Source organism: Trichomycterus rosablanca, chromosome 2 (genome assembly GCF_030014385.1).
Source record: "Trichomycterus rosablanca isolate fTriRos1 chromosome 2, fTriRos1.hap1, whole genome shotgun sequence".
Taxonomy (NCBI): domain Eukaryota; kingdom Metazoa; phylum Chordata; class Actinopteri; order Siluriformes; family Trichomycteridae; genus Trichomycterus; species Trichomycterus rosablanca.
Window position 1 is genome coordinate 4,835,436 of NC_085989.1, and position 15,763 is coordinate 4,851,198.

The 15,763-nt window shown below is 39.2% G+C and overlaps 1 protein-coding gene across 1 annotated transcript in view; it reads right to left on the reverse strand.

The window, feature by feature from the left end:
• The window catches only part of adgrb2 (adhesion G protein-coupled receptor B2), a 327,164-nt gene that overhangs the window by 95,857 nt on the left and 215,544 nt on the right, over window positions 1–15,763 (reverse strand). Inside the window, exon 15 of the mRNA XM_063010315.1 lies at window positions 9,835–9,878. Coding sequence (XP_062866385.1) covers window positions 9,835–9,878 — 44 coding nt within the window. The remainder of the gene's footprint in view (window positions 1–9,834; window positions 9,879–15,763) is intronic.

A 15,763-nucleotide genomic window follows, 5' to 3' on the forward strand; every position in this document is an offset into this window, starting at 1 on the left:
AACCTTTAAAGAAGGACCTGCACAAGAGAGATGGTTGATTCATGTATTGTAGTGCGTAACCCACTGCACGCAATATTGCTCTCTGTAAGACCCCATTTCTGGCAGGTAAAAAGAAGTGGTCAGCGTTTGCATGTCAGAAGAGGTGTGTGATAGTCTAAGACTCTCCTTACAGTGGTAGATGAGATTACAATTGGACATGTATTGATTGGAAGAAAGGGGGAAAAAATCTTCCAATACAGTAACTGGAGAAACACCCATGTTGCTGTGGTACACCCACTCCACCCACTGCGACACAGTGGTGAACTTTGATGTTCCAATAATGTTTGCAGATGTTGTGACACTTGATGATGCAGCAATCAGTCATCTGTAAACTGATATTTGTGCATTTTGGACATCATGGTTGTTTTGCTTTTGCTATGAAGGCATTTTCTTCTTCAGGAACAGTCGACACTTCTCAGAGCTGGAGGTGACTTCTGGTTCCACAAACATCTGTTTAACTGCTTTTCTTCGTAACTCTTTTGGTTTTCGCCTTCTGTTGTTTACTCCGGTCCATCTGTCTGCATCTCGCTGCTGAACGTCTACTTGTTCGTGATCTATTTGTGTCAGTTATTCGCATCGTCCTATTAATGTCGCACAAAACTGCTAGGTTTCATATGGCTTTGATGCAAAATGACTCTAAACGTACACCATACAGCCAAAAGTAAATGTACACCTGAACATGAGCTTGTTGGATTTTCCGTTTGAAAACCATGGAGATCAGTATGGCATTGAGCATTGTTTTTGCTTTGAGGGTGTAACAGCCTTCAGTTTCTGAAATTTTTCTTTTGTTTTGCAAGATTAAGCTAATTTACCAAAATAACCCTTTATATACAGGTTCCGATTTAGTGCACTCAATTTGTCTTCTACTGCTGAGGGATACCCGATTGCATCTGAGGAGAGCACGTCGCTGTACACGCCTCTTTCGACACGTGCACAGCCCTCCTTCCACCCACACATAGTCCGGTCCTCACCATGCAGATACGATGGCCAATTAGTAACTGCTGCAGGCACTGCCAGTTATGCCCGCCAGATGGTGCCCAGCCGGCCGCTGGCAATGCCGAGTTTTGAACCGAGGAGTTCAGAATCTCGGCGCTGGTGTGCTAGCGGAATATCCCACTGCGTCTGGGTTTGGTATTATTAATGGCCTTGGGCATTTGTTGGGCATGTTAAGGCAGAATTACTGTATTTGATATTTCTAGGCTGTATTTGATTTTCTAGTCTAGGAACCTCATTTCTGGTATCAGTTTGGATCAAGTGCCAAACTCAGGAACACCGAAAATCAGCATGCCTGTGACATTTGAGTACAATTGAGGCAAGGAGACAATGTTATAGTTAATGTTATAAATAAGGCCCTACCTAATTCACGGCTGTAAAAATCACGTCACTGACCGTGAAACAAACCTTTTCCTGTGTAATACACAATTTTCTGTGAAATTCAAACGTTAAGGTTTGTGCTTAGCGATTTAACTTGTTTTATTCGTGTAGCGTTTAAGTTTATTTATTTAAATTTATTGGTTAATTTGCACTAGCAAAAATGAGGCGTCCTAGCAATCCTGAACCATGGTTCTTTTGGAGGAAAAGAGCTATTAGTTCACTGCTTGTAAGAACTACCAGCCAGTCCGGGCAGAGAAATATTCCCAGCACAGATTTTCTTGCTAGTCCTTCTTCATGAACCACATCCGTGAGTGTTTAAACATGATGTTTATATGATGTTTTATACCATGCCATGATACCAGCCCTAACCTTACTATGATTAACCTCTTTCACCATGTTGCCTTTTTTATGCCAGATAATAAACAAGTCGCTGTGCCTTACAGTCTAAATTGCTTCTGACAACCAAATATACCATCATGGTGCAGCCAGAGGGAAGAAAACGATAAACGTATAGAGGACCATGCATATACTGTATGACCTGCTGTATTTCTCGTGGTGCTGGAATCACGGTCATGTGTTACTTTATATTATAGAGGTAGTAATACAGTGACACTGCCGTTATCTCCCTATATGTTTCATTTCCTTCTGAATCAATGATGTATCTGTCTGTCTGTCTATCTGTCTGTCTGTCTGTCTATCTATCTATCTATATGTTTATCTGTCTGTCTATTTATCTGTCTATCTATTTATCTGTCTATCTATTTGTCAGTCTGTCTGTCTATCTATATGTATTTCAATCTATCTATCTATCTATCTATCTATCTATCTATCTATCTATCTATCTATCTGTCTTTCTAGCTATCTGTCTGTCTATATATCTGTCAGTGTCTTTCTGTCTATCTACCTGTCTGTCTGCCTATCTATTAATCTATCTGTCTGTCTGTCTGTCTGCCTGTAAGTCTGTCTGTCTATCTATCTGTCTGTCTGTCTGTCTATCTGCCTGTTTGCATGTCTGTCTATCCGTCTATCTATCTATATGTATATCTGTCCATCAGTCTGTCTGTCTGTTTATCTATCTATCCATCTATCTATCTGTCAGTAAGTCTGCCTGTCTATCTATCTATATGTCTATCTGCCTGTCTATCTATCTGTCTGTCTGTCTTTTTATATGTCTGTCTGTCTGTTTGTCGTTCTGTCTATCTATATAGCTGTCTGTCTATTTATATCTGCAGGAGGAAAAAAGTGCATCTTCCTTATCCTTTATTGATGAGGAATCTAAATTTTTATGTCACAGGTCAACACCACTACTCAGTTATAAAGCTCTAACATTTCTAAAAATCACTTAAATTCCACTTAAACACAGATTCACGCCTTTCAGTCCAATTTCTGTGCAGGCCGTGCAGAGCACTGCGATGTGACAGGAGTGAATTGGAGTTCCCATTATAACACGACCTTGTGCCCTGGACCTGCTAATACTAGTAATGCATTCTCTCCAAAAGCACAGAATTAGTGAAAACCTGTGTCATCCAGTGACTTATTGGTTGCCCAGTATGGCAAGGTACAGACTGTTCCAGAGAGTTTTCATTAGCATGGGCTCCCAGTTAAAATTCACATAAACAAACCAGCCTCCTACGATGCTGCATCATTGACCAAGTTGAGTGCTGCAAAGCTACTTGTACCAAAGCTATAAACACAGCAATGTTAAGCCACAAAGCAGACTACACGTAACAGGCACAGGTACCCTTTACACCAAAAGATGAGTGGCCATGAGGTGGCCTGGACCGTGACCAAACGATGTAAGCAGAGATACAAAGCAGAAGTGATTAGCTTTGGCTGAGCATACCCTCTGTGACCACCAGACGTGTCACTGGACTGACAGTGGTGGCTTAGTGGTTAAGAATCTGGACTGCTTTTCAACAGGTTGTGAGTTTAAAAGGTGGCACTCTTTGGCTACTGGGCAAGTGAAGCAACCACAAGAAGAAACATGAATTAAAAACTGGGACTAAGACTCTGGCTGGACTTGCTATAATGTTTCATCTTGTCTCTTATTTTTTCATGTTTTATTATTATTTTTATTATTATTATCCTCACCAGGCTCTTATTGGTTGTTGTTCATTGCTTTTTCAAATGTGTTGAATGTATTGGTGAGTGAAGGAGTCCAGTCGTTAAGCCACATATTACAAGCAATCGTATGTCATACCAACTGTAGTCTGCAATCTAGATCTAAAGAGCTCAGGGAGCATTCACACCTTGGTAAAAGGTCTATAGCTTACGTTCTTCTTGCTTGCTTAATTAGTAGATCATTATTAAAAGCCATTCCACCTTACACTTGCTTCTACAAAGGCAAAATGCCCGTCTCATCCTGCAGCTCGGCGAAGGCAAACAGCTGACGTGGCTGTTTGGCATCAGCAAAGTAGCGTGTGAACTCCCGAGCTCATCGGCTCATTGAAAGCAATGAGTGCTCTGTCCTTTTCACACAAACCTGCCAAAGACTCGACTCTACAGTGAAAAGACCAGGACCGCCCGCGACCCGCTGGCAATTAACCAGCACCCAGCCAAGACTGAGCAGAGTGAGAGATGAAAATACACAGCACAACTATCAGAGATATAACGCAGGTACAGAACCTTCAGAACTTCAGAGCAGTCTGAAAGAAAGAGGTGTTCAAACAACACCAATCATGAATCTGAGACAGAAAGACTGAGATAAAAAAGGCCTTTACTGACAGAAAACTATCACACTTGTCTGTCTGAAGCACGAGGTGTAGCCCCAGACCTGCAAGAATGAAAAAAAAATCTAGAGCAAAATGCTTGTCCGAGGTAGAACAATACACCAACAAAAAAAGGGGACAATCACAAATAAAGTGGCCAAAATAACGGAAACAAAGTAACAAACCAAAGTCACAAAAACATGTGAATAGACCAGGGACAGTGCAGAACTAAGTACTGATTCTCATATATAACATATAACAGGCTGCTCTGGTGTCTGCAACACCTCAGACCTTATAAAAATGAACAGCTTGGTAATCCTAAAAACAAGTCGGCAAGGGCAATAAATGAGAAACACCCCAACCGGCACAGAAACAGAGATGTAACACCACCTCTGAGGCAATCTGCTCTATCAGGGCACTAATAATTAGATTACTATTGTTATTATTAATATTAGTAGTAGTAGTAGTAGAACTAGCAGTTGTAAGGGTAGTAATAGTACTAGTAGAAGAAGTAATAATAGTAGCTGTGGTAATAGTAATAGATGTAGTACTAATAATAGTAGTTGTAGTAATAACAGTGATAATAGCAATAAAAGTAGTATTGCAGTAAACTTCATGAGACCTGGATAGCTCTAAGAAGAGGTAGCAGACGTACAGGGGGCACAGCTGGAAGAGGAAGTGGCATTAAGATAAAAGAAAGCACGCCGAGTGCCATCTCACTTCAAACAAAGGTCAAAGATATAAAAAAAAAAAAGTACTTCATGTGCAGAGATGAGGTTGTTCAGAGGAGCAAAGAGTGAGGGATTATTAGTGGTATGCTGAGGAAGAAAGCTGGTGGAGAACAGGGAAAACAAACACGGAGGAAAGCTGACATGAAACACAGACGTGATCTCTGATGTACATAACTGTAATTAACTAATACTGTAGTTTTATTTCCATGCATAACATGTACACTGAACCACCTGAATGCAATCATTAGAGGAGGTGTCCCAATACTTTTTGTCCACATAGCTGATAGTTAGTTTAGTCTTGTGTAGTTAGTTGTTAATTCTACACAGTGGGTCCGTCTGAAAACCTAGTGAGCTGCCTTGTTGCCTACTGCCTACCTGTGCCGCCTTCTAAGTAGAGAGGAATCTAATAAGACATTGAACTCATAAGGCAGATTATTTAGACGCACCACTACGCACGGCTGATGCGGCACAACCCACTGGAATGCCAGCTAACGTCTCCTTTCGTTTACCAAAATGGGTAAACTGTCACTGACGAGCCCAAATTTGCCCTAATGACACTTGGGCACCTTTACACAAATTAAACATCAATGAGAATTTACATTTAAAAAGAACTCCGTTGGTTGCTCTGCATTCGTCTGCATATTTGTCATTTTTGTGAGAAAAGTTGTGCCGCACTGAATGCTGGGATTGCCGTCATCGCTAAGGAAGCACTGGATGCAGATTGCTTAGAATGAAGGCACCTCAGTAGGAGCATTTTAAGGTATATAAGAATTTAGACGTGCCTTCTTCTCAGGAGTGTAATATGACGTAAAATGCGTCTGTGTAAAAAGATCATGAGGTTTTCAGACAGACCTTATATGGCCAAAGGTAGGTGGACACGACCTTGTTATACTGGTTATGCATTCCATTTCAAAGCTATGGGCATCAATATGATTTAGGAAATGGGATGCAATGGTATCAGTCTCCACTCTTTTAGGAAAACCGTTTATACAACTTTAAAGTGTGCCTGTGGGAATTTGTGCCCAGTCAGTCACAACCAACATTCTTTATCAATGTTCCTGATATTAGCAAAGATGAAGCACTGGGATTAATCCGACATTCCCAGTCAACAGAACCATGAAAAAAGAAAACAAACCCTGTTAACTCAACCCATAGAGGACTGAAAAGCGCCTCGTCAAATCGCTGCCCAGGTTCAAAAGACTGGAGGCTGTTATAGTGGCGGAAGGGGACCAACTCTATATCAATGCCTATGCTTCATGCTTTTGGCAGGTACATGGAAACTAGTGGGAGTTTAAATGCTTCATATTAGCTTAGACGAAGCATTGGGATATATTCAACATTCCCAGTTTCAAAACTGTGGAAAAAAGAAAAGCTACCCAGTTAGCTCAATCCACAGAGAGCTCAAAAGTGCCTTGTCCAATAGATGCCCAGTTCCAAAGACTGGAGGCTGAAATCGTGGCAAAATAGTCCATCCCATGTTTCTGGCAGGTACGTAGGCACTAGCGGGAATACAAAAGCTGTAGGATGGGATTAAACCAAAAATTCCCGGCTGTCAGAGCTTTGCCAAAGGAAACTGTGTTAGCTTAATCCATAGTGGACCGAAAACCGTCTAGTCAAATGGCTGCCAAATTCCATTCCTTACAAAGACAATATTTATCATAACGGCACTCAATATGCTCGGCTACATCCGACCGAATCCATAAAGCCTCACTGAAAACAAATTAGCTCATAACAAACATCGCTCTCGCCATCCCTCTCCACCCGCTCCGGCGCCGAGGCTGTAAAAGCATTAGCGAATTGTTGTGCTAATACAATCCTTACAGCGCATTCATTATGACATAGCTATCAAACGTAATTCATCTCAAGGGCGTCTGGGGACTTGGCTATGCACAATGCTTTGTTTTTTATGGGCCTGATTATAGCAGGTCCGCTGTGGTTTGATGATTGAGCTTTAAAGATAAACTTGCAACACTGCTACAAACTCTTGGGTGAAAATGCTAGCTAGTGCTAGCAGGATCAGTTTGGGGATAAAAAGTTTGCCTTTGCTGTCTGATTTAACAGGTTGTTTCTTTTCATTAATGCTTAAAAAATCAAAAATAGAATAACTGAAATATATCACACTTGTATATCTGCCAACATGCCCGCAAAACACTTAAATGATGCTATGCTATCATATATGTAAAAGTAGTAATGTCAGATGTCTGCACCCAGTGCCTTTCCGGCCCGTGTGAATAAAAATTATACACTATATGGCCAAAAGTAGGTGGACACGTCATAATTAACTTGTTAGACCTTCTATTTTATGCCATTTTGCATCGGTAGAATAGAATAAAATAGAATAGAATAGAATAGAATGCCTTTATTTGTCATTTATCATTCCCTTGTTTGAAAGCTGGGGTCAGAGCGCAGTGTCAGCCATTGTCCAGCCCCCCTGGAGCCGAGAGGGTTAAGGGCCCTGCTCAAGGGCTCAACAGTTGCTGCAGTTGCTTTGCAGAGCAAAGATTCAGACTCCCAATCTTAAGATTGATAGCCCAAAGCTCTACCCACTAGCCTGCCACTGTCCTAATATGGTTTCATGGTGGAATGAACTGGGGGAAGGTGCCTCATACACCTTTATGGTTTGTCGATGAGAATTTCTGCCCATTCTGTCAAAAGAGTATTTGCATCTGGAATGATAACATAGGTTCGGGTCCTTTCTGTATGGAGTTTGCATGTTCTCCCTCTCCCTGTTCCATGTCCTCCCCGGGTGTCCTCCGGGTGCTCCGGTTTCCTCCCACAGTCCAAAGACATGCAGTCAGGTTAACTATAGATACTTAAGTTCTCTTTAGGTGTAAGTGTGTGTATAATATATAAATAAATAAATATAAATAAATAATAAAATATTAATAATAATAATAATAATAATAATAATAATAAAATAATAATAATAATAATTGAATAAGTAAATACATAAATAATAATTAATAATAATAATAATAATAATAATAATTAATAATAATAATAAAAATAATTTAATAAAAATAAATTAAAATATATATAAAAATAATTATAAAAATAATAAATATCAGTAGTTGCAAAATTAGGCAGTATTTCTCAGAACTAACAGTAAGTTAATTAAAGGAACGTTTACAAATAATTAAAAGAAACATTAAAACAAAACCACATGAGGTAGCACAAGAATGTCTCTCCAATCTACCATCAGTGTAAATATATTTATACTTCCTGACGTGAATTCAGCAGTCTACACTTTAATACAGCGCCGTAAACCTACTGTAATGTATAAACTTGTGCTCATTTAATCGAACGATGGAGCTAAATGGGATTTCCTGCTGAACAAGATATGAGCATTATCCTCATTCTGTCTGAAACTCATCGGCTGTGTTCAAACAGACAGATCAAATCCGATTTAAGACGGAGAGATTTTCCTCAGTCTGAAGCAGCTACAAAAGCACCGGAGTCCAACATTTTCCAATCAGATTTAAGCCACATTTATGTGATTCTGTGGCATGAGACTGAGCCTGAACTGTCACATCAGGTTCCTCGTGACTTTATAACATCTGATCTGAGCTGATCAAAATACACCAAGCCGGACCTTAAGCTTTTTTGTATATCCTAATAAAAAACCATGGGCATAATTATTGCATTGCACACCCCCTGCAAAAGTCTTTCATTTTTTATGTGTATCTATGATAATTTGTGCACATTTAATCAACAAAAGCACATCAGGCACTGAGACTGGATGTGACCTGGCATACTAATGACACTTCTGTTCAACCGAACGGTGTTTGAGGTGTTAGGGTTAGCAATGGATGTGGCTGAAATTTCTGAAATGGTGTTCACATATTTTTGGTCATGTAGTGTACTATTTGGCGGAGAAGAGTGGGGTGTGTGTGCTAATTGACTCAGTATGGGTGCAGATAGAGGAAGTTTCCTGCATCAGTGATTACCTCCTGCTACCCCCCTCTCTGCCAGGCTCAGCGTGTTGCTGGAATTAATGTGGACTTGAAGTCAAAAGTTTACATACAGCTGTAGGAGACATGTATTCAGAGGCTGTGTTGGGATTGTGATGTTTGTTTTTGCAACTGTGACTCATTTATTGAAAAAAATGGGTTCTTTCATGAGTTTGTTCGGTATTTTCTGAAAATCTGCTGATTCTCTTGATCATTGCCTACAGTTGTTAACGTCCATTACAATAGCCGAACAGCCTGGACATTTGAAGGTGCACTCTTAGTGCTGGTCCCAAGCCCAGATAACAGTAAGGAGGAGTTCCAAGTGTTCCAACAAATGAGATCCATAATCAACTCCACCAACAAAATAATAATAATAATAAAAAATAATAAATAAAGTAAAAAAGAGTGCAAAAAATAAAGGGGTCTAAATACTTTCTGAATCCACTGTAGAAGCAAGTAATGAGAGAGAGGTAACTCCAATTCGCCACATCTGGATTGAGTGCGAACAGAGGGGAAAACGCAAACATAAATAAATAAATAAATAATTAGATAATTAAATAAATAAATACATAAATAATAAAATAAAATAAATAAAATAATAAAACAATAATAATAACAAAAAAATGTATAGTTACATAAAAATAAATAATAATAAATAATTAATTAAATAAAGAAAATAATTAATTACTAAATTTGAATATAATAATAATAATACATATTTAAATAAATAAATTAATAAATACATAATAATAATAATAATAATAATAATAATACATACATACGTACATACATATTTAAATAAATAAATGAAATACTTTTGCAAAATAGAAATTGCACTGTTGCTACTACTTTGATTAACTCCGGATTTCATTACTGCAGCTTCGAGAATAATAAAGTCCTACACACCGTGCTCAGTCACACTAATAAGATTAACTAAACACAGACGTCAAGGAAAGAAAAAAATAAGCCAAACACAGATACAGTAGCTTATACAACAGCAGTGTGTGTACGTGTGTACAGAAGAGAACTTACGAGCTGCTGTAGTCCCAAACAACACACTGCGGATCTGACGTGCCCTTTAGAGAAAGACAGATAGAGAAGAAACAATAAAGTTAGCGTGGGAGAGAGAGAAAATACACAGGAGGTGTAGGGAGAATGAAGATAAGCAAAAGTTGGCTAAAATACAGAGATTTTAGTGCCTTGAAAATGTCTTCAGCTTCCGATTCTTCTTTCCAAACAAATCACAGGTGGAAACATTTTTATAACACAATTTGTTGATTTGTGTTCTCAGAAACAGCTGACTCACCATGTACACAGGCTTATATAACCCGCTATGTACAACAGAGAAATCATCAACCAAAAAACAAAAGAAAAATAAATAAACAGCTCATGTATTTGAATCATGTCTTGTTTTGTTAAAGTCTAGTTCATGTTTAGCATTGGCATTTGGGCTAGCCTTCAGGGTTTAGCTTAATTTTTAGGGTTTAGGATAGTTTAGGATCTAGTTCCATGTGTGTTTAGATTAGCATTTAGCGTAGTGGTTAGCATAGTTCATGTGTTTGTGTGTCTTGTTTTGTCTGTTCTGTGAATCTTGGTTTTGTTTAGTGTAATTATGAATAAATATTATGTAACATCTCTGTATGTGTACCCGCCCTCGTCTCTTGCCGTGAGCACTTCGTTACAACAAAGAGGAGATATTTGTCGATTTGTATATATAGTTTTATATATACATACATTTTATATATACATTAAGCCTGCAACACATTCTAAAAAAGTCGGGACAGGGAAAATGTAGGACTGAGAATCGGGTAGAATGAACAAAAACTAAATTTCTCACTGTAATCTCAGTTGTTTACAGAGAGTTCAGGTCAAGATTTGCCACATAGCAGAAAGCTAAGTTTCCTTTTATCATGTACAATTGCAAGGAATGCTGAGATTTTACCATCTTCAGTACAAAATATTATTAACAGCTTCAAATAATAATAATAATATTAATAATAATAATAATAAATTGTGTCTAATGCTGGTGTTCATAAATTCTGAGGTTATGCCACAGGGTGAAGATCAGGATTCTAAACCCCTCCAGTGTTGTTTTGGCATTGGATCACATTTCCAGTTTAAGCAATCTGGTTGGACAAAGCATTTTTTTCCTGCTAGTATGTCTCTGTGCTGTGCACTATTTATTTTCCCCTTTAATACTGACCAGAATGCTCGTTCCTGCTGCTAAAATTGCTAAGATTTTACGATCTACAGTCCAAAACATTATTAACAGCTTAAATGATTAATAATAATAATAAAAATATGTGTCTAAAGACAGTGTACCTCAATTCTGAGATTATTCCACCGGGTTAATATCAGGACTGGGCCACCCAAGTGGAGGTGGGACACCAGTTTTGTCATTCTAAACCACTCCTTAAAGTTCCCCATTTAAGCGTTCTGGTTGGACAAAAACTTTTTTTTTCCTTTTTTACTTTACTGACCAGACTGCTAGTCCCTGCTGCTAAAAAATGTCCTTTTAACTTATCACCTATCACCAGCATTTTTACAGTAGGGGTGGTGGATTTCTGCTCATCTGTTGGGAAGCCATTTAAATCCTGAAGGTTATTTTGGTGTAACACCACTGTTATGGTTGAACTATAAACTTCAGTCTGTCAAGTGAGAGTTGGTAGCCAAGCACACGTTTCAGAGGAGAGACCTAGCCTATGCAGTGTGTCTGTAGTTTAACATTTTCTCCACATGTCTGAATCAGACTGAGATATGATCAAAGCTTTCCAGACGGTCATGTATCCTTCTCCAGATAAGTACTTCTATAAGATTGGATTCCTGAATTGTCTTTCTAGGTAAACTCACTACAAAGTCTGACAAACACTTCAGCGGGCTGAATATATATCCAGGACACCGTACGTCTGAGCACTTCCTGGGCTTCAAACTCAATTAGACCTGTGATTTAGCATTCAGGGCACACCTCCATCCGGGCCGCAGATGATTCATTAGCAAAACCCATTCACCATTCACAGAACTCCAGGTTGATTCTCTCTCTCGCAGGCTGGTGTGAGATACTAATCAGGGTTCAGTGGTGCATTACAGGCTGACTCACACGTTGCTGCTTCATCAGCCAATCGACTTACATAATTGACTAATCTGTCCGGCCTCCAGCTTGGCCCATTTACTGCACCTTATTGACTTTAATGAAGAACTTCTTAGAACCGCACACATCCTCTAAGAAACCGCAGACACCTCACAGAGGGTTTGGATGTTATAATGATGATAAAGAATATGTGCACCTTTGCCCCCTGGTGGTTAAGATCGGTCTGACCAGGCTTGATTACAGGCTGAGTAATGAGTAAATAAAGTATGTGTAGTGCAAAAATACTCAATCTAGAGCCACAAATGCATGAGTCAGGATTTTTAGCTAAATAGAAGTGTGCAAGCTTATATAAATGCTAACAAACACAAGCCCTGATCTTACACTGCTTTGATTTTCAAACATCTGTTGCTAGACCTCAAAACAGCTGCTTTCCAGCTCGCTTGCCAAAAGAACAAGCTTCTTGTTGTCATGCAATATGGACTACTGGCTGTTATGGCTGCCAAGGGTGTCTCAAATTTACTAAATAAGAAAGTATTTTTTTAATTATTTAACTGTCAGAACTCATAACAATCATTTATGTGAGGACAATAAATTTTTTAAAAGCTAATAAAGCTCAGCGGTTAAGGTACTGGACTAGTAATCATAAGGTTGCCGGTTCAAGCCACACCACCACGCCCCTGAGCAAGGCCCCTTACCTCTAATTGGTCGATTTGTGTTTAGTCATAATTGTAAGTCGCTTCGGATAAAAGCCTCAGGCTGTGCGGTATATCACAAATATCAATATATTCAATATTACTTTTTACACAATGTTGAAAATGACCATATTCGATATATAGAGTATGCACAGAATATACAGATTACCATTTGAGAACATTTAAAATAGAGCATAAAAGCGCAGCGCGGAACGCTTTCCTTTGCGTATGAGTGGGTGGGCTGGACTCATACAGGGAAATTGAATCACTTGAGTCAGAAACAACTCTTTTGAAACGAATTATTCATTGGAATCGAATTAGGGAGCCATGCTCTTACCTATGGTAAAGATTCCTTCATTTTGCTCAGTCTGTTTCAGTTCATTTGTTGAAGAGATTCAAATGTATAAACCAATCAGAGCTTCAGAATTCAGATTTTGGGTGGAATTTAATCTCTCTCTTCATTGGTTGTTGTATAAGTGACAGCTTAGTGAACGAATGACCGGTTTCAGCTTTTTACAGTAAAAGCCGAGAGAATAAATGATCTAAAATGACTTTTATTAGTTAGATGGATAAACACAGTTAAATATGGATTTTTATATTCTGGAAATATTCTGGAAACATGCAAGATGGTCTCCAAGGTAAGCAGCAGTTATGCTGTGTGGTTGATCTGGGTCGCGGTTCTGCTGTTTACCGTGGGCTTTTATTTTGCAATGATAGCAAAGCATTATGAAATTTTGAACTATTAATATTGTTAATATTAATACAAATACAGCCTCATAATAGTACAAAATATAAACACTGTAATCAGTCAGAATGTATCAGAACTACAATGTTAAAAAAGATAACATAAACAACAGACAGTGGCCTGCCATCATACTTTAAGTTTACATTACATCGTATCACATCGTATATCGCCACTTCTCAAAAGAATATCGATATATGAGTTTTTTATTCATATCGCACGGCCCTAGCCTCAGCTAAACGTCACAAATGTAAAAATGTACATGTTTGGTTGGTTTTGTGTGCTTTTTAACACTGGGCGTGCTAAAAATAAGCTAAAACCACTTATTTAAAAGTGTGTCCACATACTTTTGGCCTCTGTCCATCCATCATGCAGCAGACACAGTGGAAGTTAATAACGTACGAGCTCTTCTGTTGCACCGGCACAAGAAACAAACCCAAATCCCTTTTCCTCGGACGTCAACTAGCTGATGGATATGAATGAACCCCGGTACCCTGTAATGACTCCATTACCCAGCAGCCCTTTGGGTGAGACTAAATGAGGTGCGCTGACTTGGAGCAACACATGTATCCCAGCATCCCCATCAACGGCATCTGTGTCCACACACCCCCCCTCTGGCCAGGTGCAGATTCCCTTAGCCGCAGTTGATTCAGACCACCGCTGAGCCGGGCATGACCTACCATCTCCCCCGGAGGTAGGGCTACTGAGCGGCCACACACACACACACACACACATACACACACACACACACACACACACGAATGCCAAAATGCTCGCTGGAGGTAGCAGGTGAAGGTTGCTATAGCAACTCAGCAGCAGGAGTTCAGAGTAAGGTTCTTGTTTTATTTTAGTGCTAATATAGAGCACATCAACAAACCAAACATGATACAGAACTACAGCTGGAGTCAAACCATCACAGAGACCTGTTAGTCACACCCACTCTATAGCCAAAAGTTTGTGGACACCCCTTCAAAATCAACTATTTTGGCAATGAAACAAGGTCCATGAAGACATGGTGTGGTCCTTCTTTGGTGTGAAAGAAACCCCAGCGGCCTGCACCTCGACCCCATTGAATACCTTTAAGATTAATAGAAGAGAATGCCTTTATTTGACATTTATACATATACAGATGTACAGTACAACAAAATTCTTTCTTAAAATACCCCAGCTTGTTTGGAAGCTAGGGTCAGAGCGCAGGGTCAGCCATTGTACTGCTCTACTGAAGCAGAGAGGGTTAAGGGCCTTGCTCAAGGGTCCAACAGTGGTAGAGCTGGTATTTGAACTCTCAACCTTTCAGTTGATAGCCCAAAGCTCTACTCACAAGACTACCACTGTCCCACATTAATCAACCTAAGACTAACCTAAAACTGTGGTCAAATGAACACCGATCTGGTAAGTACATTCACTGCTTATTTTATAAGCTACACCTACCATCCAAATGAACTTTGTGGGTATTATGGTGGAAAAATCCTTAATGAAATACTTCAGACACTGGATTATGAGTAGAAATATGAGTAGTTTTATTCTTGTCTGCAAAGAGGATCGCACTGACAGAGTATCACATGGAAGTTAGGAGAGTGTGATAGGAAGGAAAGAAAATGATCACCCTTTATACTCCCATCAGTAAGCTTGTAGGACAGTGGAACAGAGATTTCATTGCTAGAACATAAGAACTGGTGTAAACCAGCCGGAACTGGGATTTGGAGGTCATACGGTGTAATTGACGCACTTCTTACACTTCCAGTATTCCTGAAATATTGGAATATGACTACTGGCGATCATGCCCTAAGCATATCTACAAGTTTTAAGTAGTATTTGATTATGTATTAATACTTCTAGTGTCAATTAAACTTTTTCTTACACATTATACAATTACTAACTGTAGATCATATGTCGCTCCTTATACTTTATCAACCTTTAGTGTCCCATTCATCAATCAAAAGGGACACTCATTGGACCACAACTGACCAGATGCTAATTGGGTCACTAACACATTAATGTCATGGTAGACTGTTTTGTTCTGGAATGAGTATATCAGGTACAGAAATGTTGTTGGGATTTGTTAATACTGTTTAAACTTCCTGGCCTTTTTATAAGGAACATAACATCGACATTTACATTTGCGGTATTAAGCACATGCTTTTATCTAAAGTGACTTACAATCATGACTAAATACAGTTTGAGCAATTTAGGGTTAAGAGCCTTGCTCAGGGGCCCAACAGTGGCAACTTGGCAGCACTGGGCTTGAACATGCAGTCATATGATAATTAGTCCAGATTACTAGTCCATGGGCAGTTGTAGCCTAGCGGTTAAGGTACTGGACTAGTAATCAAGAGGTTGCTTGTTCAAGCCCCACCACTGCCAAGGTTGCAAACTGTTGGGCTCTTAAGCAAGGCCCTTAACCCTCAATTGCAGTACTGTAAGTCACTGTCTGCTAAA